General features: G+C 39.5%; 1 protein-coding gene across 1 annotated transcript in view; it reads right to left on the minus strand.

Moving 5' to 3' along the window:
• Nucleotides 1-1,971: 1,971 nt before the first annotated feature.
• Nucleotides 1,972-23,994, minus strand: part of LOC101137900 (ankyrin repeat domain-containing protein 18A) — an 81,425-nt gene continuing 59,402 nt past the window's right edge. Inside the window, 19 exon segments of the mRNA XM_063697295.1 lie at nt 1,972-2,178; nt 2,280-2,311; nt 2,314-2,346; nt 2,349-2,398; nt 2,592-2,626; nt 2,777-2,952; nt 3,513-3,569; nt 3,572-3,704; nt 3,707-3,823; nt 3,825-3,866; nt 4,331-4,401; nt 4,404-4,442; nt 7,903-7,948; nt 10,740-10,962; nt 12,291-12,502; nt 13,101-13,254; nt 13,256-13,380; nt 20,697-20,826; nt 23,436-23,620. Coding sequence (XP_063553365.1) covers nt 1,972-2,178; nt 2,280-2,311; nt 2,314-2,346; nt 2,349-2,398; nt 2,592-2,626; nt 2,777-2,952; nt 3,513-3,569; nt 3,572-3,704; nt 3,707-3,823; nt 3,825-3,866; nt 4,331-4,401; nt 4,404-4,442; nt 7,903-7,948; nt 10,740-10,962; nt 12,291-12,502; nt 13,101-13,254; nt 13,256-13,380; nt 20,697-20,826; nt 23,436-23,620 — 2,067 coding nt within the window.

Here is a 23,994-nt window from a genome sequence, read left to right on the forward strand (position 1 = left end):
CTCATACTCTTATCCCTCCAAACCCTTCCAATCTTTGTTTGCTACCCACTACTGAGCCTGCTTCTACTTTTTCAGATATCTACATAGCAGGTTGGCTATGTAGCAATAACAAAAATCCCATTTAAGGGGAAAAATTCAAGAAAATTTCAGCACTTTGCATATAAAGAAATATGACTGTGCTAATAGCCAAGACAAAGGGAAAAAGGCCTTGAAGACATTTCACAGCTCCTCTCTGCAGTTCTAATTTTCTCTATTATTGTAAATAAAAGAGGTGTAACTGACTCACGGTTCTGCAAGCTGTGAAGGAAGCATAGTGTCTTCTGTTTCTGGGAGGAACCAGGAAACCTCTTCATTATATCAGAAAGCCAAGGGAAAATGAGATGCCTCCTAAAGCAGGAGCAGGAGGAAGACAGAGTGAGGAAAGAGGTTCCACAGCCTGTTAAGGAATCAGATCTCATGAGAACTCACTCACTATCAGGAGGTGATGGTCCTTTATGAAGGTGATGGTCCTTTATCATTCGTGAAGGATCTACCTGCACCATTTTATGACTAAATCTTTTTCCACCTAGGCCCCGCCTCTGACATTACAGAATATAATTCCACATGAGTTTTGGTAGGGACATAGAGAAAAACCATATTATTCTGTCCCTGACCCCACGAATCTCATATCCTTCTCACATTGCAAAATACAATCATGCCTTGCCAGCAGTCTCCCAAAGTCTTAACTCACTTCAGCATTAACTCAAAGTTACAAAGTCCAAAGTGTCATCTGGGTCAAGGCTACAGTCTCTTTTGCCTATGAGTCTCTGAAATAAAAAGCAAGTTCACTGCTTCTAAGGTACAATGATGGTACAGGCATTGTGTAAGCTTTCCATATCCAAAAGGAAGACATTTTCCAGAAAGCTTCTTATTTCTCTCCGAGATCTCTTCAGCTTGGCCTTCACTGTCCATGTTTCTGTCAGGATTTTTGTCACAACCATTGAACCAGTCTCTAGGATGGTCCAAAAGTTTTCTCATCTATCTGTCTTCTTTTGAGCCCTCCAAATTCTTCCAACCTCCATCCATTACCTGGTTCCAAAGCTGCTTCCACATTTCCAGGTATCTTTATAGCAATGCTCCAGTCTTCATTTGCCATTTTCTGTATGATTTATTTTGAAAAAGAGGTTTAATTGTCTCATGGTTCTAGGCACAGTGCTTCTGCTTCTAGGAGGCCTCAGAAATCTTTCAATAATCATGGAAGGCAAAGAAAGAATCAGTTGTCTCACATGGCAAGGGGAAAACACAGAGAGTAGGGAGGTGACATAGAGTTTTCAGTGACCAGATCTCATGAGAAGTCACTCATTATTGTGAGGATGGTACAAGGGGATGGTGCTGAACCATTCATGAGAAATTTGCCTTCATAATTCAATCACCTTATAGCAGGATCCACCTTCCACATTAGGAAATATAACTCAACATGAGATTCGGTGTGGACACATATTCGAATTGCACCATCAATCTTTGAATATAAAGACGTCCACAGCAGGCTTTATCCAGCCAACTTCTTTGAGACTCTTTATAGGGTTTGAGATCTAGAGCATATACACTAAAATATTCATACTTCAAAAAGCAATAAAGTGGCATTATCATTTTTCCAAAAGTTACAGCGGTAGTTTAGGCATTCATAGCATGATTTAGTTCACATTTGCTACTGTTTCCATTCTATCACCATATTAACTGTTTCCTATACAATTCCGTATTCAGCTGGATTTCAGTTGAGCACAAAACCATCCTTGTACTAGCTCTTTGCTAGTGTTATTATTCTGCTGTAGAAAGTATCCTTGAACTGTAAACAGTCCACAATGGAGTATCGAGTCATTCAACACTCTCAATTCCTGGGTGACTTTTTGAAAAAGTAGTATCTCTTGTTGCAAGAAATGCTGCATCTGTGAGTCCATGTCTCTCACTGGAATTGGATGGAAGTGGTGAATTTCAGCCAAAGTGGCCAAAGAAATCCTGTTCCTGTGATTCTGACATCATCAGCCTCTGCATCTCTATCTTCCCTTCTGCCACTTGTTGTCTGCTCTCCGTGACTTTAGTAAGAGCTTCCTTGTGTATGTGGATGATGTCCAGGATATTGGTTTGGTGTCCCTGAGACAGCACTAACAGGTTCATGGCTGGGTCCAGGTCCTGCCTGGACTGATTGGCAAAGACCTCACTGACAGTGTGGAAGGCCTCTATACTGAAGTGAATGGCCTGGTCCAGCTCCAAGGCCTGGCTGAGGCTGAAGAACTGGCAGCCTTCTGATGCTCTTTCTTAAAGCCTGTCACCACTCATTGGCTGTGAAGTTGAGCTGAGTGCCCTGTTGTCCATCTTCTTGGTGAAGCACTTGAAGCCGTCAATCTTGCTCTCCCACTCCTAAAGGTTGAGTGTCGCCCTGGGGGTGGGCTCAGGGCCAGGAAGAATCTGGCACTCACCAACTCATCGTTCTCAGCCTTCCTCATGCCCTGTCTCCAGGCTGTCTCTTCGGTGCTGGTGGGGAGCATCAGGAAGTGACAAAAAATGTGGCACTGTGCCTGCATCCAGAAGCTAGCCATGTGGTTCATCCACCAGATTGGGCCCTTTCTGCACTTGAACATAGACACCACTTCACCATAGATGCCTTCCATACTGTCAGTGAGCTCTTTGCCAATCAGCCCAGGCAGGACCTGGACCCAGTCATGGACCTGTTAATGCTATCTCAGGGACACCAGGCCAACATCCTGGACATCATCCACATACCCAAGTAAGCTCTTACCAGAGTCCTTCTTAAGATGGCCTGTGGTCTGCCTCTTGGCATCCAAGAAGCCCACAGTGCTGTAGAAGCCCTGATGCATGGAATGGAGCCCCAAAGGCAGCGCACACCCCGCTCCTGAGCCTGCTGCTCATTTCCTCTATGTGGCTCCATTTGCAGCACATTTGTTGCACTGAGGCCTGTGCATGTCAGGCAAGGCCAAGCTGACTTAAAGAGCAATCAGCCACCTCTACAAGGGTGTGCCAGGAGCCGGTGGACCAGCCACCAACCTCACTCCCTGCCAGTCAGGGTAAATCAGTTATTCTGCCCTGGAGGTAGAGCCCCAGCACCATCTGCTTTTCCTCAGGCCTCCACTCCATCAGCTGTCAGGTGGTGGTCACTCAGGGTGTGGGAACTTGGCCATCCCTGTTTCCTTTGAGTGGGGGAGGTTGGTGGCTGGTCCACCTGCTCCTGGCACACCCTTGCAGAGGTAGCTGGTTGCTCTTTGAGCCAGCTTGGCCTCGCCTGGCATACACAGGCCCCGGGTACTGACAAGCTGCTCCGAGTGAGTTTGTCTTGTCATGGGCCAAATTCTAAGTCTGGCCAGGGCCACAGAAGGCCAAGTCCCCTGGGTGGTAATCCTGGCTGCTGCAGGGGGGCCTATGGTGCCCCTCCCCTCCCAGGGCTCAGGATGAGGTCCAACTGGGACAGGATGCTTTAGGTATGGGACTTGTGCCCCAGGATGGGGCCTCTGTCACACAGGTTGGGTGAGAAGATATATGGCAAGCTGCTGGCTGCCAGGGCTATTGGGATGCACGTTCACCCTTCCCTTCAGGGACCTCAAAGTGACCAGCTTCCCCTTTAAGAATGACTTACCAAGGCCCAGGAGCCATCTGGGGCTGCAGAGCAGCTGGCCACATGCTGCCCTGGCTTCTTCCATGTTGTGCTGGTCACTACCCACCAAGGGGGTTCAGATGCAGGCACGATGCAGGACAGTTGTCTCTGGACCTGCGTCTTGGTTATCATGGAGCTGGACTGGGCCTGGTGACAGGGCCCTGATGGGGTTGTCCTGGGTGGTCACGGGGGTGATCAGAAAAGATGCAGAATGGAATTGCTGCGAGGATGAATGAGATGACTGTCAGCACAGAACAGGCACCTGGTGAGTGTTCAGGGATTACCCTCAGTAGCTGCCCAGAGGCCAAAACCACCCACCTGATAGTGACTGTCCCCAAGCAAGGAGGAAGAGAAGAGAGCAGGTCCCACTCACCTGAGTCTGATCAGTCAGCTGTGTTGAGATGTGCTTCTCATCTAGAAAACGGTCCTTCACACAGAGCCACTCACAGACACTGCTGTGTGTCTCTAACTGCTCCACAACACAGAGGCGATGGGGACTCAGCAACAGTGACATTGTGGGGTGACAGAACCCACCACAATGGAAGCCTGCTTGGGTCAACAGGGCCCAGAGTCAGTGTCCTCTATCCCCTGAACTGACATGTGTGCATGCAATGTGTTTGTGTATGCATGTGTGCCTGTGTGTGTGTGTGCGCACATATGTGTGTTTGTCTTGCTTCTCTGGACAGGCCTAGCTTCTCCACTCATGGGTGCACCCAGGTCCTCATCACTGTCACCTTAGAATGTTAGAGCCTCTATAGGTGCTCCCCAATCTCTGCCCTCCCCACCCATGGTGGTCCTGGGGATGCAGACAGAGGAGGGGCACTGCATAATGCTGAGAGGGCTGGCACCCTCTCTAGGTGGAACACTGGTCATTTGTAAAGTTGTAAGTCTGCCAAGCAGTATTGGATTCAACACATCTTCTCACCTTCTCTTTCCAGCCACCCTCCAGGGTGCCCTGACTCACCTTCCCTGCAGATGGAGGTGAGGCTCCACAGACAAACCCCCTACCTGAGTTCACACAGTGGCCAGCGGGCCAGGTACTGACCAACCGCCGCTGACCAGGTTCCCAGTGATGAGGCCCCTAATGACCACTCCTCCATTGACCAGGTCCCACTGATCAAGTCCCCACTGACCATGTCTTCCTAACCAGGCCCGCACTTAATAGGCCTCATGGGCGAGACTCCACTGACCAATTTTCCACTGACCTGGTCCCCAGTGACAAGACCAGGTTCCCACTGACAAGACCACTATTTACCAGGTTGCTGCTCACCCGACCCCCCACTGAACAATTCTCCATGGATAAGTCCCCAGCTGACCAAGCCACCTCTGACCAGGCCCTCACTGACCAGGCTCCAAGCCACAAAGGCCCCACACTGACCAGGCCCCTGGTATACTGTATATGCCCCACCAACCAGTTTTTCATTGTTTATGTTCCAACCAATCAGGCCCCACTAATAAGGCCACCACTGACTAGGTCCCCCCACTGACCAGGCTTCCAATGACTAGGTCACCAGATCCCCACTGATAAGGCCTTTACTGAGGAGCCCACCACTAACCAGGCGCCTGCTGGTGAGGTCCCAAATGACTAGGTCCTGATGACCAGGTCACCTCTGACCATGGTCCACTGACCAGGCCCCTGAGCAGCCGTGCTCAAAGTCTTATTACAATGTCCCCCTCAGCTCACAGACCCTCCCTCCCTGCATATGTGCCCAGAGGTCAGGCCCTGGGGTTTTTTTTGGGAAATGGCCTTTCCTCCAAGACATAGGGAGAGACAGTCGGCCTCAGGCTCCAGGTTCCCAGCTCCACACTCACCCCAAAGGCCCTCTGGGCCCATCTCAAAGGAGACAGTGAGGTGGCCTGGCACTGCCTGGACACGCCATCTACCCTATTCCTGAGTGTCAGAGTGTTAGGAAGGGAGGGACATTTGGCAGATGAGACACACTGTGCTGTTGGGTCTCCCAGGGCCCTTCCCACAGAGCCCCGATCTAAAGACACAGCACAGAGGCTACAGGAAGGCTAATCCAGAACCTCTGAGGCCGAGCCAGGGACCACATGAGGACTGTCCCCAGAGAGCCAGAAGGCCATTTGCTAGTTTCTTGGTACCTCAGTGGATGCGGCAGCTGTTCTTCTGTTGGGGACCAGTGAGTATACGCTGGGGAGGGCTCGCCTGTGCTTCCTCAGTGGCTCCACCTCTGCTTCTAAAAAAAATTACTCATTCCAGGGCTGGGGCAGAGAAAATACAAGATGAGCTTAGAACATCTTCTGCCAGAAAGTAAAAAAGTGCTGACAGAGTAATGGAGACAAATCAAAAACACATCAAGTCAGCTTGGAATGTCTACCACTGGCCTAATCTTGGGGAATTGGAGCATCAGAATCATGAGCTTTCCTTCTCCCTTATTTATTGGTTTTATTTCTCCATGTAGAACAAAGAAGAGAATAAGAAAATAATCATCTGGCAACCATCATAATAATAATTGTTCAAACACAAGTCATCCATGAAATGCTAAATCTAGTGGGTTCTGAGGAGTAAGCAGATATTTACAGAGCCTCAAAGTGTCTCCATACAAAATATAGTTGAACTACAAAAACAAAATCATAGCATTAGCATGGACAAACCTGGCAGGTACTCCTTAAGTCTCCTAAGTAATAAAAACTGTAAACTGCAAATAACCCTTCGATGACCTTTACTAACCTTTACTAACCTTTACTAAAGTATCAATGATGACTTGGTTGTTTAAACAGCTGGTATTTGGGCAATTTGACTATGTCAAACTCAATAATACTTGTTTTCATTTGCAAGATCCACTTAAAACTTAAGGAGGCTAAAAAACATCATTTAAAATACCCTATAAATTATCATCATACATATGATACAAAAATATCCTACTTCAGTAAATATTGTAATGTTATATGTTTTATGAGAAACAATTAAAATGTGTAAATAGCCCAGTAATAAAGTTTTACAATCTTTTAAATCATACAATTTTTCCTTAAAACTTTATGGTTAAATATTCTCTTCATTACATGTGGCTTACCAGTGGATTCTAGAGAAGAAAATAGATGGGAGCAAGTGTCCAACACAGCAACAGCTAGAAAGAAAAATAAAGAATTATGTCCTTTACCTAAAACACTTCAGTTAACTAAGTGTGAGTTTAAAAACTAAAGAGTTGTGAACTTTATCAGAGTTAATAAGTATGAGAAATATGTATGTACATTTACAATACAAGATTACTATTTAATAATTTAACATGGCATTAATTCTAATTGTGTTTAAATATCAGAGCTTTTTCATTCTTCATTCATGTAATCAACAGCCATGTGCCAAGGTACTAGAACCAGCACTGGAATTACAAGATGAGGATGGTGTGGTCCACCTCTCAACAATCATATGCTATAACCTAAAAAAACAGACAGGCAGGTAATGTCCATATAGAGTCATAGATACCATGACAGGTATACAGCAGGGCACTACTGGAACACACAGAAGGGACACCTACCCACTTTTATGTCAATATCATGGGCTTTCTGATGGAGGAGGTAACATAGGTTGATACCTGAAGGACAAGGAAGAGCTTGCCAGATAGAGGGAAGAGGCGAAGGCAAAGAGCCTGAGGTGAGGAAGAGCCCTGAAGAGTTCCACTCCATCCAGTTTGGGCTAGAGCAAAGGACAGAGTGCAGTAAATGGTGAGAGACAAGGCTGAGTGACTTGACAAGAATTACATTGACATGGGTGTTTTTATTTCATGGTGAAAAATCTGGAATGTTTCCTGAGAACAAGTGTAAGCCAATGACACAGTAAATGACAGGAGATTTAAAATGTCACCTGTCAAGTGACTGCTTATGAAGGGTTATTGCTCAACTAAGCATTTCTAAATGAGTCTGAGGTCTGTTGGCCTTCAATCTCTACTAAAACCCTGAGAACTTGATGATGCCTGTGTTTTCTGAGAATCGTTTCAGTGTGCTGGCTGACAGTTCCATGAGGATGGCAAAACTTAAGAAAGTGTAGAGCCAGTGAAAAAGAGATGCACAGACTTCTTGGGAATTTTTTAAGCTACAGAACATGATGAATTTATGGTGCATAAGTACAGTCTTCTCTGTGAAAGTTTTTGTTTTCACATCTTTCATTGGATGTGTGTAAGAAAAAAAATACTTGACATAGTACCTACTAACCCAAGAATGAAAAGGAATGCCATTTGCTATGTACACTTTATTTCTAAAATAAGCCTAAATTTAATTAATAAATTTTGGCAACATACTTCTCTTTGTTTCTCTAATTATTTGTTCTACACAGTCCAGCTCCACCTAAAATAAGTAAAAATAATAATAATGTTTAAGTTAAACAAGAAACATTATCATGAAAATAATGTATCATTTACAAAATGTGGCCTTTACTATTTTTAGTGACTAGACATAACTTGAAGTTTGCTTAAATAGAAAAATAATCACATAAATAAAGTAAAATTTCTACTTATGCTTTGTATTCCATGGTATATAAGGAATTTTCCAAACTACCTTGGATTTTCAATCTACCTTGGATGCACCTGGATTGACTCCATGTCTTTGCTATTGTGAATAGTGCTGCAGTGAACATACATGTGCATGCATCTTTTTGTTACAATGATTTATTGTCCTTTCAGTATACCCCTAGTACAGTAATGGGGTTGCTGCATGCAACGGTCATTTTTAGTTCTTAATTTCCAAACTGCTGTCCATAGTAGCTGAATTAATTTACATTACCACAAACGGTGTGTGTTCCCTTTTCTCCACAGCCTCCCCAACATCTTTTTTTTTTTTTTTTTTTTTACTTTTTAACAAAAGTCATTCTGACTGGTGTGAAATGGTATCTCACTGATGTTTTGTTTGGCATTTTTCTGATGATTAGCAATGGTAAGCATTTGTTAATGTTTGTTGGCCACTTACATGTGTTATTTTGAGAAGTGTCTGTTCATGTCCTTTGCCCATTTTTAATGGTGTTATTTATTTTTTGCTTGTTGATTTGTTTAGGTCTCTTATAGATTCTGGATAATAGGATAATAGGCATTTGCTATACCCATAGTTTGTGAATATTTTCTTCCATTCTTTAGGCTGTCTGTTTAATCCCGTGATAGTTTCTCGTGCTGTGCAGAAGCTCTTTAGCTAAATTAGATCACACTTGTCAATTTTTGTTATTCTTGCAATTGATTTTGAGGACTTAGCCATAAATTGACAAATATGATGTCTAGAAGAGTATTTCCTAGGTTTTCTTCCAGGATTTTTATAGTCAGAAGATGTACTCTTTTTTTTTTTTTTTTTTTTTGAGATGGAGTCTCGCTCTGTCGCCCAGGCTGGAGTGCAGTGGCACGATCTCGGCTCACTGTAAGCTCCGCCTCCCGGGTTCACGCCATTCTCCTGCCTCAGCCTCCCGCGTAGCTGGGACTACAGGCGCCCGCCACCACGCCCGGCTAATTTTTTGTATTTTTTAGTAGAGACGGGGTTTCACTGTGTTAGCCAGGATGGTCTTGATCTCCTGACCTCGTGATCCGCCCGCCTCGGCCTCCGAAAGTGCTGGGATTACAGGCGTGAGCCACCGTGCCTGGCCAGAAGATGTATTCTTATGTAAGAAAAGCACAAGCCTTTTTTTTTTTTTTTTTTTGAGACGGAGTCTCCATCACCCAGGCTATAGTGCAGTGGTATGATCTTGGCTTACTGCAACCTCTGTCTCCTGGGTTCAAGTGATTCTCCTGCCTCAGCCTCCTGAGTATCTGAGATTACACATGCCTGCCAACATGCCTTGCTAATTTTTGTATTTTTACTAGAGACAGGTTTCATCATGTTGATCAGGCTGGTCTCAAACTCCTGACCTCAGGTGATTCACCTGCCTCGGCCTCCCCAAATTTTGGGATTACAAGTGTGAGCCACTGCGCCTGGCCAAGCACAAAGCTTTTAACATAAAAATGGAAATGAACATTTTAGTGTTTGGTTTAATTCATAAAATGCAATTATTTTGGATTCTACTAAATAATAAACATCCATATGTGGTAAAGTGTTTGGATGCCAATCATTCAGTTGTGATCATGGGTGGGAAGAGTTGAGATGGTGCAAATAAACTTTTTTTAAATTTTTTATTTTCAAGATGGAGTCTTGCCCTGTTACCCAGGCTGGAGTGCAGTGGTGCGATCTCAGCTCCTGCAACCTCTGTCTCCCAGGTTCAAGCAATTCTCTGCCTCAGCCTTCCTAGTAGCTGGGATTACAGGTGCCCGCCACCACACCCGGCTATTATTATTTTTTTTTTTGTACTTTTAGTAGAGATGGGGTTTCACCATCTTGGCCAGGCTGGTCTTGAACTTCTGACCTCGTGATATACCTGCCTCGGCCTCCCAAAGTGCTGGGATTACAGGCATGAGCCACGGCGCCTGGCTGGCACAAAGAAACTTAAAAGTGACGTGGGCCGGGTGCGGTGGCTCATGCCTGTAATCCCAGCACTTTGAGAGGCTGAGGCAGGCAGATCACAAGGTCAGGAGTTCAAGAAGAGCCTGGCCAATATGGTGAAATCCTGTCTCTACTAAAAATACAAACATTAGCAGGGTGTAATGGTGGGTGCTTGTAGTCTCAGCTACTTGGGAGGCTGAGGCAGGAGAATCACTTGAACCCGGGAGGTGGAGGTTGCAGTGAGTAGAGATGGCACCATGACACTCCAGCCTGGATGACAGAGACACTGCCTCAAAAAAAAGAAAAAAAAATGTGGTATGAACCACAGCTAAACTACAATCAATTAGAGAGTAAGCCAAAGTATCTCAAAGTATATCGTCAGTTATAAGGCAATAACATGCAATTTCTAAAACCTAACTTAAATGCAGCTTTTAAAGACATTTTAAACGTGTCAGTTTAGTCACATTTATTGAATAAAGTTAGCAAATGGATATCTCTCAAAAATGAGAGCTCCAGGGAATTAAAAAATGTAATGTTCCCATTTCCTTTCTGTGTTAACACAGCTAATTATGATCTTTACTTAACATGCATAAGTCAACAGAACAACTCAGTATTTTACCAAATTAAAAAACAAGAATTACGCTAGAGAAATGAAACCCTAAAAAGAAACGGTCATATAACGAACCTCTGTCAAGTAGTTCTTGCAGTTATTTGAGGTCTGAGGGTTTGAAGTAGGAATTCTTATGGGCATTTGGGGAATATATTTTCTGTTGAGTCCTATACTAGTAAGATTTTCAACACAAGGTGACTCTGGGCCTCGCCTTGTAGGAAGAGTGCTGAGAAAATATTTCACCCGCTCTTTCTCCATAAGGAGCTTGGTGCTGATCATTGCTATTTTCTTATTAGATCTGTAAAGATAGCAAAGACAAATGCTTAGTATTTCATTTTTCCTTAAATGATTCTTAATGACTTGTAGTTTTTAAAAACTTGCCCTGAGAGTAAACCAAATTACCCACTAAACAGTGTTTTCACACTGAAGATGTGTGAGAGCATACCTGTTATAAGGAATTATACTTTTAAAATCATTCTAAAGAAGCACCTGTGTTTCTAAGGTGATTTATACTGAACAAGCAGCTCAAACAAAGTAGACAGGGAAGAGAAATGGCTACCAGTGATGTATGGCTCAACAGATAAAACTTGCTGCCTTCTAAAATGGCTCTACTTGTAAGATTCTGAAGATTCCATTTGAAATACTTGTATTTAAAGGCTAACAACATGGGAAAAGGAATATGTTGATTTGCTTGATTATAAGAACCACTTCACTAGAAATAATTGTATCAACACATCATGTTGTACTCCTTAATGTAGGTTAAGAAAACTAAAATGAACAAAAAAAATCTAGGAATACTTGTGTTTAGTAAACCAGTTTTAGGTTTCACCCTTGCACATTTCACCAATTATCTACAACCAATTAAACATTTGGTAATGAGCAATAATTCAGAGCAACAACTCCTAGGGGAGAACTAGATTGTTTGCTTGTTGATCAAAAAGAACTAAAGCATCTCTGAAGGCAATTAGCCCCCAGCACTGTGACCAAGGCACTGGAGGTGGGGCTTGTTCTTTTTGCCTTCCACACACCCCTTCAGACTGAACAAGGTGTTATTTTTTAACCACTTTGTGAATTACACTTCTTTAAATTCCTTTAATAATTATTCACTATTTCATAAGGATGCCTTTCTATAACATCTTGAATATGTTACACAGTCTTTCTTGAGGCACCCTCTAGTGATAATACTAAAGATCACAATCAAAAACGATTGTGCCCAGAGTAGCAGTACCACTTGACGCTTTGGGTTTAGGTCGTGATCTACTGAAAAATAAACTCATTAATATTACTATTTAGGGAAATTCTGACAAGTAATTTAAAACAAGATCACTTTATTAATTATAAAGCTTCAAAAATACTTAGTAAAAAAACTAACAGATTAACTACAAGAGACTTTTCAGGGGAAAAAAACCATACAAAAGCAAAAAAAAAAAAAATGAGAGGAGAGACAGAAACTATCCTTGACTAACATTTTAAAGGTAAGATTACTTACTAACATTATTTTCCAAAATTACATTGTCAAATTAGCATTCACTTCCTAATATCCTGAAGCCATCTCACTAAAAATTATGCTTTCAAAACAAATTAATGAGCTGAATTCATTTTCTATGAGTGTATGTTTGGACTTACTTTGTTAATTTTTTTGACATGGAATTGTTAGCTTTCAATGCTGCTGCAAAGGCTTCCTCATATTCTTCTAATTTGGTTGTAACCTCTTCATAAGTAGTTTTCATTTTGGAAAATTTACATTCCACATCTTTAAGTGTGAGTTCCTTCTTATTTAGTGAAGCCGTATTATCCTTGTTTAACTGCTCTAATTGTTTTTCATATTGTGCTTGTTTCTAAAACAAATGAAAAGAATATACTTTTAAAACAATTATAACCTAATTATTATATGTTTGTTGCCTTTCATTTTGAGCCAGTGATTCAAAGAGCAATTTGGAATATGTTAAAAAAAGAGGCTGAAGCTTAAAATGTTTATCAGCAATATCAAAACTAATAACTGAATTCAGAATTAAGTCTGATTCATAAAAATTTGAAATCATAATTATGTTAGTATTAATGTAATCTGGTCGTATAAAAAGCAATAGAATCCATTCATGATTTTAAAAAGTGATCAACGAACAATGTAGCTTAAGACCAATTCAAAAGTATCACATAATTTCTAAATCACAATTTTTTCTTATGCCAACTGGTCTTAATCATCAAATGACTCCATAGTAAGAATCATTACTCTGAAAGGTTGATTTTGTTATAATAATAATGGAAATTTAAATATTTAAAAGAAAAAACAGATGCCATTTTTTTTCTAAAACTCTACAAAGCAAATTGCTACAAGAAAGGTAGAGGAAACACAATATACACATATCCAAAATATAATTTGCAGTGAAATAAATGAAAGCACATTACAGATAAACTTACCTGATTTAAAAAACTAACCTGTAAATGGATTTCTTCTAATTTTTCTACTGCCTGCATTGCCCTTTCATCTAGCTCCAATTTATATTCTTGTAGTTTACTAAGTTCTACCATATTGTTTTCCATATGTGTCTTAAGATTTAATATTTCTTCTTCCAACATCTTTTTATCCTCCAAGTTTTTCACATTCCTGTTGTACTTTTTTCATAGATAATAACTCCTGTTGAAGAACTTGATTGTCTTTAGCCAAATTGACACATTTTGAAGATACAGCTTCCTTCTCTGCTGTAAGATCATCAAACTGCATGAATAAAATAGTATAGCTTGATAATGAAGTAGGCTGAGAATAATCTAATACAAAATCAATAGCAAATTTTGAAATGCATTTACTTGGAATAAACTGTTATCTGTAGTGCAGTAGATTCTTCAAATGTGAACCCTTAAATTACTCAGAATTTTAAGAACAAAGTTAAAGCTACCATGAGTCACAAAAATACATTATTTAACTATCATCATCTTTGCCACAGAACTTGTGCACTTCATCTTACTTTTATTTTTCTGATAATTTATTTTTGTTCCTCCTTAAGTGGCACTAAGCTATCTCTTAGTAAAAAGTGTCTATCCCCCTTCCCTCATTATCATTCCCCATAATATGTCAAAAAAAGTTTCAGAAATATCACATTGAGTTATTTAGGCCAAAGTCAATAAATGGCTCTAGGAATCAGACTTTGAAAATAATATAACACTCTATACTAGGCATGGTGGCTCATGCCTGTAATCCTAGCACTTTAAAAAGCTGTGGCAGAAAGATTACTTAAGGCCAGGAATTTGATTTCAGCCAGAGCAACATAGTGAGGCCCCATCTCTACAAAAAAAAATTTTTTTTTTAAATTAGCCGGGCATGGTGGCTCATGTCTGTAGACCCAGCTATTTAGGAGATGGAGGCAAAAGGATGGCTTGTACCCAGAGTTCAGGGCTGCAGTGAATTATGACCACATCACTGCCCTTCTGCCTGGATGACAGACAAAGACCCTATCTCAAAAAAACACAAAATAATGAATCCTATAAATAAGTATTCTGATGCCGTAAGCCTTTCCTTAAACTGCAAATGTTTCATGCTAATTTGAGTTGCATTTTAAGAAGTAATGATTCTTGGGGTAAAGGCCATAGAATACAGCACCAGAAATAAATCCACATATTTCCAGCCAAGTGATTTTGGATGAACGTGCCAAGAACATACACTGGGGAAAGGACAGCCTCTTCAAATGAATGGCACTGGGAAAACTAAATATCCATATGGAGAAGAATGATACTAGCTTCCTATGTAACACCATGTAACAACATAAACTCAGAATCAATTGAAGACTGAAATGTAAGGCCCAAAATTATCAAACTACTTTAAGTAAACATAGGGAAAATTCTTGAGGACAGTCTGAACAAAGATTTTTATGGGTAAGATATCAGAAGCATAGGCAAAAAACAAATGATAGACAAATGGTACTACATGAAGCTAAAAAGCTTCTGTCCAGCTAACAACTGAGTGAAGAGAAAACTTGTAGAATGGGAGAAAATATCGGCAAGCTATTCATCTAATAAGCGACTAATATCCAAAATGTACAAGAAATTCAAACAACTTGATAGTAAAAAAAAATCTGAGTTCAAAATTGGGCAAAATATCTAACTATACTTTTTTTTAGAAAAAAGAAATACAAATAGCCAATAAATAAATTTAACAATGCTCAGTATCACTAATCTTCAGAGAAATACAAATCAAATCTACAATATGATATAATCTTGCTTCAATTTGAATAAATTATTATCATTGAAAAGATAAAAAAAAATGCTGGTGAGGTTCCAGAGAACAGTAAACTCTTCTGTGCTGTTGGTGGGAAGGTAAATTAGTGCAGCCACTATAGAAAACAACATGAGGTTTCCTCAAAAAATTAATAATGGAACTGCCGAGGGATCCAGCAAGCCCACTACTGGGTATTCAGGCAATAGAAAAGAAAACAATAGATCAAAAGGATACCTGTCCTCATATGTTTATTGTAGCACTATTCACAATGGCTAATGTATGGAATCAACCTACATATCCATCACCAAATGAAAAGACAAAAAACTGTGGCACACATACACAATGGAATACTATTCACCGTATAAAGGAATTAAATCCTGTTATCGTGGCCACGTGGATCAGTCTGGAGGATGGTATGTTAAGTGCAGACACAGAAAGATAAATACTGCACATTCTCACTCCTGTGTGGGAGCTAAAGAAAAATTGAGGGCTGGGCAACATGGCTGATGCCTGTAATTTCCTAGCACTTAGAAAGACAAAGGCAGGAGAGTCACTTGAGGCCAAAAGTTCCAGAGCACCTGGGCAGCATAGGGAGATATTTCTATAAAGTCAAAAATCAGACGGGTGCAGTGGTGCATGCTCATAATCCTAGCTTCTCAGGAGGCTGAGGTGTGAGGATCACATGAGCCCAAGAGTTGGGGGCTGCAGTGAACTATGATCAAACCACTGTCTCCCGTCTGGGTGACTACAGTTGCCCACAGCCCAGACTACACTAGCAAGACCCTGTCTCTTAACAACAAAAATCTCAAAGAAGTAGGGGAAGGTAGGTTGGTTAATGGATATAGAATTACAGTTAGATAAGAAGAATGAGTTCTGGTGTTCTGCGGCATTGTAGGGTGAATATGGTTAACTATGATTTATTGTATATTTTTAAAAAGCCAGAAGATTGTGAATGTTCACAATTCAAAGAAATGAAAAATGGTTGAAGTAGTAAATGTGTTAGTTAGCTTGATCATTACACCCTATTTACATGTATCAGAATATCACTCTATAACCCATAATTATGTACATATGTGTCAATTAAAACAAAAGAGAAGTTACATTGATCCCATTTAAAAAAACAGAATATGGGCCAACCTTACTGACTTCCTCCTAATGAACAGAATGCAGTAAAAGGGATACCATGTGGCTTACCTATCTCAGACTGTTTTCCCTTGGAACCCAGCAACCAGATTGTGAGAGCACTCAGGCCACAAAGAGAACCTGGCAGTGCCAGTGTCAGTGTACATGCTGCCTGTCCCAACCAAGGTTCCAGCCAATGGCCAGCATCAACCAGCAAACACGTGGGTGAGCAACGCTTCAGAGGATTCCATTTCCCCAACTGATAGCTGTTCCTAGGGAAGCTGAGGGGAGTAGAGACGAGCTGTCCTGGCCAAGCTTTTTCCAAACCACAGGTTCATTAACAAAATAAACATTTTTCTTTTAAGCCACAAAACTCTGGGTAATTGTTAGAAAAATAAGTTTTAAAAAGAGACAACAGGAAACATAACTAATGCAGCAGAAAAGAGTCTCCTTTAAAGTAGGATCTAATAAATGTTGAGGTTAATTTGTTGATGGCAAACATTATTGAGAAGCAGCAGATAACCAGGACAGAGACAAGCTGCTGAGGAGGAACTTTTCCTAAAACTCCTTCAATTATGAACTCTCATAACAAGGCAAGGGTGTCTCCTTACGGTTTCCCCTCAAGTTAGGAAATAAGACTGGGAAGCAAGAAGAAGACATATGGTATGAAAAAAACTAGAAATACTTGGTTACACAATCAAAATCAGACATTTACCTGATTTGAATTAACTAAAATTCTAAAAGATAAGCTTTCAGTATTTATTAATCAATCTAGTATTTAATTTTTATTTTCCTTTTCTCAATGAGGAAATAAGGAGAACATTATGAAATGATTTTTAGTCTTCACAGAAGTAAAATAAACATAGCGTGCTTTGAGTGTTAAGCAATCAAAAGCAATTTATCTTTTACCTTACTTCAAGCTTGTTTGCTTGGAGAAGTTAAGACCATCCCATCTCTATGTTATACCACAAGAGTTCTCTATAGCACACAACTTGGCTCTGAAATTTTGAAAGTCAAAATACTAATCTGCTATGTGTCTCTGATAAATTCCCTGAACATTACCTGATTTTGAAGTGCTGCACTCCTAAGACCTTTTCTTGGAATGAGTTAAACTTTATATTCCAAGAATCCTCTACTGAGCTAGAAAGCAGAGATGTGCATCTCTGTTTCAGTAAAAGGCGGTCAATACAGCTAACTGTGGTTTCTGAGAATGCAAGATCTGCACCAAGAAAAGGATTAGCCACAGTGCTACCCAAGAGAACCAGCTACCAGGTGGAAAGAGGATCTGTGAACTGCAAGATGATGACTTCACTTGATTTCCACTGAGGAAAGCTGGTGGCTCAGACTTAAACTTCTCCTTCCTGGATGGTAAACATCTATGGAAGATTCTATGAATTATAATGAGTTAGCAAAACATAATGCACTAAATATTAGACTATGTCAGCAGATCCTGTGACCAAAACTTACTGAAAACAAAACTATAGCAGGAGGCAATGGAAAAGAGACTAAAGATTTGAATGGAGAAAAAAGAAATAAAGTGTGTCTTATAGGCCTGGCTTCCCATCATGTCTTAGAGTAAGTAAGGTATAAGCTGGCCACAGACTCCTTTGAGACACAAAAGGTGAAATTACAGATATTCCACTAAATTTAATTTTTATTATGACATAAGACAAATGGTAATATGCAACATGATTGAAAAAAACTTCTCAGTAAATTCATTTTGGCCTTGGCATAATAATAGACATAAACAAAGTAAGAATTGATAATCTAAAAATAAACTTGTGCATTTACAGTCAATGATTTTATATAAAGTTAACAAAAGAACAAAATGGGAAAAGAAGAGTCTTTTCAACAAATGGTGCTGGGACAACTGGGTATCCATATGCAAAAAATAAATAAATTAGGACCAAATATCTTTTTAAAAAATTAACTCAAAATAAAACAGTTAACTGTAACAGCTAAAACTATAAAACTCTCAGAAGAAAACACTGGCATAAATCTTTGTGACTGCATTTGGCAGTGTTTTCTTAGCTATGACTCCAAAGGAAAAATGGATTCAATGGACTTCAAAATTGAAAACTGCAATGCCTGGGAAGACAGTATCAAGAAGTGAAAAGGCAAGACACTAAGTAGAAGAAAGTATTTGAAAAGCATATACCTGATAAGCAACTTACATATATAGGATATGCAAAGAACCTTTGCAATTCATGAGTAACAAGATAATTCAATTTTAAAAATGGGCAAAGATTTTGAATAGATGTATCTGCAAAGAAGATGTAAAGATCGATAATGAGCACATTAATAGATGCTTGATGTAATTAGTCATTAGGAAAATGTAAATCAAAACCACATGTGGTATCATTTTACACCATAGGATAAAATCTTTGTTCAATAAAAAAGAGAAAATGTGTTAGGAAAAATGTAAAGAAATTAAAACCCTTATCCAATGCTGCAGGGAATGTAAAGTGATGCAGCCTCTTTGGAAAACAAACTGGCAGCTCCTCAAAAAGTTAAGCATGAAGTTACCATACGAACCAGAAATTCCAGTCATAAGTATATACTCCAGAAAAATAAAAATCATGCAAGCACAAAAACTCATACATAAATGTTTACAGCAGCATTATTAATATGAGTCAAAAAGTGGAAAGAACCAGAACGTCCATCACCTTTGGGTGGGAAAGAACCCAAAGGTCCATCACCTGGTGAATGGATAAATAAACTGTTTGATGTATCCATACAATGGAATATCACTCAGCAATAAGAAGAAATTAAGTACTGATACTGTATTAGGAGGAGACAGCAAAATGCCTAGGCAGATATGGAAGGGTCCCTGGAGAATCTCCAACCAGCCCCACAAGTGTTTACACCAGAAGTTAAGTGCAGATAAGTGAACCTGGACTTGTCTTGCCTGGACATGCCTGCAGCAGACCAGAGGCCCACATGCACTGGGGGGATGGGGTGGAGCCACCAGGAATTCATGCCTTATGCAGGGGAGGAGCCTGGCCACTTCAGCTCATGTGCTCCTGGTATTCAAGTGTGAGGTGGAAACCTGTTTGCAGGACCACTCTCTTTGCTGAGAGCTTTCCTTTCACTTAATAGATTCTGTCCTCCTCACCCTTCAATGTGTCTGCGTGCTTAATTTTTCCTGGTCATGAGAGAAGCACCCAGATGTAGCTGAAATAACGAGAAAAACCCCACATCAATACCTGCTACAGCACAGATGCAGCATGAAAAATTATGCTAAGTGAAATAAGCCAGTCACAGTAGACCACTTGCTTTTTATTTCAGAGGCTTATAGGCAAATCTATATAAAGGAGGTTGGTGGTTCCCTACAGCTGAGGGAGGAAGGGAAAACTAGTGAAGATGGCTAAGTGATGTGGGGTTTGTTTTCAGGGTGATGAAAATGTTCTACAATTGATTGTAATGATGACTGCGTAACTCTCTGAAAATACTAAAGTCAATGACTCGTATATTTTAAATGAGTGACTTGCATGGTGTGTTCATTATTTCTCAATAAACCTGCTACCCAGCCCCCCCAAATTAATTTGGTACTAGTGGTCTGGAGACAGGTACTGCTTGGTTTCAGATCACTGGCCAGAGTTAAAGACATAAGAGAATCAACAGCATGTCCTTTTTATAGAAAAAAGGTTTATATTTTCAAAACTATCCTTTTCATTAGTATCAATTCTGTAAAATTAAAAGAAAAATCTTTCTTTGACTGCTTAAAGCACTGAGAGATTTATATTGAGGAATAAGACCTTGTTTTCTTTGGTCCCAATTTCTATCTAAAGGGTCTGAGAATCACACACTTCAAACTATTAAATCTCATCAGATGGGTTTTATTAACTCTTATAATGCGGCTTACTTTCTCACCTGATTCTGGTACAGCATCACAGAGAGAAGAAGCTGAAGGAAATCAAAATATTTAACCCCCAAATATATTTTTCTGACATATTTTGAAATGGCTGCTGCAGGGCCAAGAGATTGAAATGGCCCTCATTAATGTAGCCCAATCTCTCCCCTTCTAGGTCTTCCCAGATCTGGGGAAGGTGAACTAAGAGGCTGATGCATTTAAAGTCTGAAAAGATATATTTATCCTCTATTTTCTCAGCATATTTTGGCAGAATTTGGGTTTTTCCATTATCAATATGTTCCCAAATTATGTGATTTTTAATCCCAAAACTGATTTAAAATTACCGTATGTTGGAATATAAGTTATTCTGTTATAAAGATACGTGCATTTGCATGTTCATTGCAGCACTATTCACAATAGCAAAGACATGGAATCAACCCAGATGTCCATCAGTGATAGACGGGATAAAGAAAATGTGGTATATATACATCATGGAGCCATAAAAATGAATGAGATCATGCTCTTTGCAGGGACATGGATGAACTCGAAGCTGTTATCCTCAGCAAACTAATGCAGGAACAAAAAACCAAACACTACATTTTCTCACTTGTAAGTGGGAGCTGAACGATGAGAACACATGGACTCGGGGAGGGGAACAACAAACACTGGGGCCTGTTGCGGTCAAGAGGGAGAGCATCAAGATCAATAGCTAATTCCTGCGGGGCTTAATGTCTAGGTGATGGATTGACAGGCGCAGCAAACCATCATGGCACACGTTTACCTATGTAACAAACCTGCACGTCTCACACATGTAATCTAGACCTTAAGATTTTTTTTTTTAAATTACCTTATGTTTTAGCTTCTTAATCAGAATATTCATTTTCAGTTGATCCGTTTTTAAGTCTCCATGGCAATCGAAGTCTTCATTTCCAAATACACTTAACATATTTATTGTCATTTCCAGGAGTTTCTTATATCTGCAGAAATGTACAGAATTAATAAGTCAAATATTTTTAAGAGTAAATATTTAATAATTGTTTAAACAGATATTATGTTATAGCATATCAAAGAAACACATCTATAAACTATGATCCTTTCAGTTTCAACTGAGCACAGTTTGGAAGCACTCTATATGAAATTATAATCTTAGATAAACAATATGAAGAACAATTTTATGGCATATATGGCAGGTAAAGTGGTATTACAACCATACAGTTTTTTGTTTGTTTTTTTTTTGAGATGGAATTTTACTCTTGTCGCCCAGGCTGAAATGCAATGGTGTCATCTTGGCTTACTGCAACCTCTGCCTCCTGGATTCAAGTGATTCTCCTGCCTCAGCCTTCCAAAATGCTAGGATTACTTGCATGAGCCACCTCCCCGAACCAGGTGTTTAACTGGGGACTAACATGAAGCACTTACAAGAGTACATGGAACATAGTGAGCTACATAAAATATTTGCTATTAGCATAATAATTTTATTGTATATCTTAACAAAATTGTGTATGTTAGGCAGGTGGCATGCCAATAGAAATAGTCTCCTATAGCTGCACTGAATCATTCTTCCCACCACTGAGAGTTGCAGCAAATGGGGGGCATATAATTTATAACTTACTTTTCTCTGTGTATGACTCAGTAGGCAATGACTATATATGTACTACAATGTAAATAGCACCTCCTGGATGGAATAATACATAACTGACATGACCAGCAGAGACAGGCTAAAGACACTGAGCTGAAAACCCTGGACTCTATTGCTAAATCAAGGCTCCTGAATCCGTTCCCTCTGAGCAACTGTTGCTGTGGTGCTGCCTTCACAAGCACTCTGCTGAGCACTCAGATTGAGGGGCTGTGCTATCCTTCATCAGAGAAGCTGCAGCCAGAACTGTTCAGCTGACAAACGGCTAGCAGTCCAGAAACACAGTTCTGCTGCATAGTGAAAAAAGGCCAATTTAGATTCTTTTTCATAGTGAGAAAAACATAAACATGTGATTGAACGAGTCTCCTCTATTAGACTAATTGGTTTAGATTTGATATTTAATTGCTAAAAATACATTTAAAATATAAACCTTACAGTGTCAAGGTCTTAAAGAACAAATAATTGGTATGGTATAAAGTATTTAATTGTATGCTAAAAACTTCTAAGCTAAAATATTTTCAATTTATGCAAGGATAGGTGGCATACATATTGTATATTATTCCCCCATTAAGCAAATTTATAATGAGACAAAACTATCTTCCATAAAAAAGAAAAAGCCATGTAACATTAAGGACTAAGTTTTTCTGCACAGACTGGACAACAATTCCTAACACATAAGGTCAATGAGAGTCAGAACAGTCAGAGAAAGCTTCATAAAAACAAAAAAATTGTCTGCCAGGTCTGAATGAATGAGGCTAGATGAACAGAAACTGAGAAGGCAGAAAGGATAGCATGAGCAAGACAAGTGCTGAAATCTGCCCAATTAACTCTGAGGATAAAGTCCAATGGCAGGGAAATAAAAACACGTGTCCACATAATAACCTGTAAGTGAACGTTTGCAGCAGCATTTTTCATAATAGCTAGAAGTGGAAACTAACCTAAACGTCCATCAACTGACGAATGAATGGAAAACCAGTATAGCCATGCAATAGAGTATCATTTAACTATAAAAAGAAATAAACTACCAATTTGTGCTTAAAACATGCATGAATTCTGAAAACATTAAGCTAAGTGAAAAAGCCAGTCACAAAGAACTATGTATTGTCTAACTCTATGTATATGAAATATGCAGAACAGGCAAACCTATGGAGACAAAAGTAGATGGTGTTTGCCTACAATACGGGTAGGTGGAGGGACATGGATGAAGGCTGCAGTCATGCCTAGGAGATGTGGCATTGCTTTTCAGGGTGATGAAAATGCTGTGAATATACTAACAGATACTGAGTTGCACGTTTTAAATGGTTGACCTGTCTGATACATGAATTATATCTCAGTGAAACTGTTTTTAAAATACAATGGCAGGATCAAGATAATTTTCTCAGCTCTCAATTTTTGATGTACATACTATATCAGATCTAAATATTTCTATACTTTTATAGTATATTTTAAATAAAAGGTAAATAAAGAAAATGCCTAACTTTTCAAATAGTTTGTAAATTGACATAAAACATGTACATTTCAAAGAATAGTATAATGCCCTTTCTATACAAGTTAACTTAGAATCTGTGAAATAGACACAGATTCTGTGTCCTTTCACAAAAGTGAAGAAATAAGACAATTTTCTGGAACATTCCATTAAACATTGTCCTCTGATTTAATCTGGCCTGCCTCATCATAGCAATACAAAAATTACTTGAAAATATGTTTAACAGGGAAAAAGTCAATTTTCTCTGAGGAATGATGTATAATTATCAACTTTTCCAAGGGTACATATTGTAAGAGAAAAGGTATGCAATCCTTTTTCAAAATGGTAGAACAAAAGTCACAACATAAAAAAAAAGTACATTATAAAGATAGTAAAATGGAAATAATTAATTATAATGAAAGTACAAAATCAAGCTTCTGCCAAAATTAGTATCCTAAAACATGTTATGTAATTCAACCAGCTACAGAATAACTGTCAACATGTTAAATTCCATACATACTTGAATTTCCACTTGAAATAATTTCTTCTTTGAGGCCTGTGTCTCATCCAAATTAATGTGACAACATGATATACCTTCCAGTGGAGACTCTAACGTCATTAATTTTTTTACACTGTCAGCCACTTCTTGTTGAAGTTGTCTCACAACCACCTGATAAAATATTTTTGTTACTGATTTTATAAATTGCCTTATTATTAAATTATGTTAATAATATTTAACTCATACCTACTTTGAAAATTATCTCACACACATCAGTTCACCTTCTTTTAATCACATGCACACATTTTCATTTATTACTGAATTCAGTGAGGGATGCAGAATGTGTTATCCTCCTGCCAAATTGGTATTCTCTTAATATAACCGATTGATCCCACCATTCAATCATCTCAGAAGCTCAACTCAACCTCAAAGTTCCTAACATATTCAATCAACTGTTCAAATCCTTCCAACAGATTCCTGTCTCAGAATAAAAGTAAAATTCCAATGGCCTTTGAGGCCCTAGGTAAACAGGCCTCTACCTCCCT

This window comes from Gorilla gorilla, chromosome 14 (genome assembly GCF_029281585.2).
Source record: "Gorilla gorilla gorilla isolate KB3781 chromosome 14, NHGRI_mGorGor1-v2.1_pri, whole genome shotgun sequence".
NCBI classification, from domain to species: domain Eukaryota; kingdom Metazoa; phylum Chordata; class Mammalia; order Primates; family Hominidae; genus Gorilla; species Gorilla gorilla.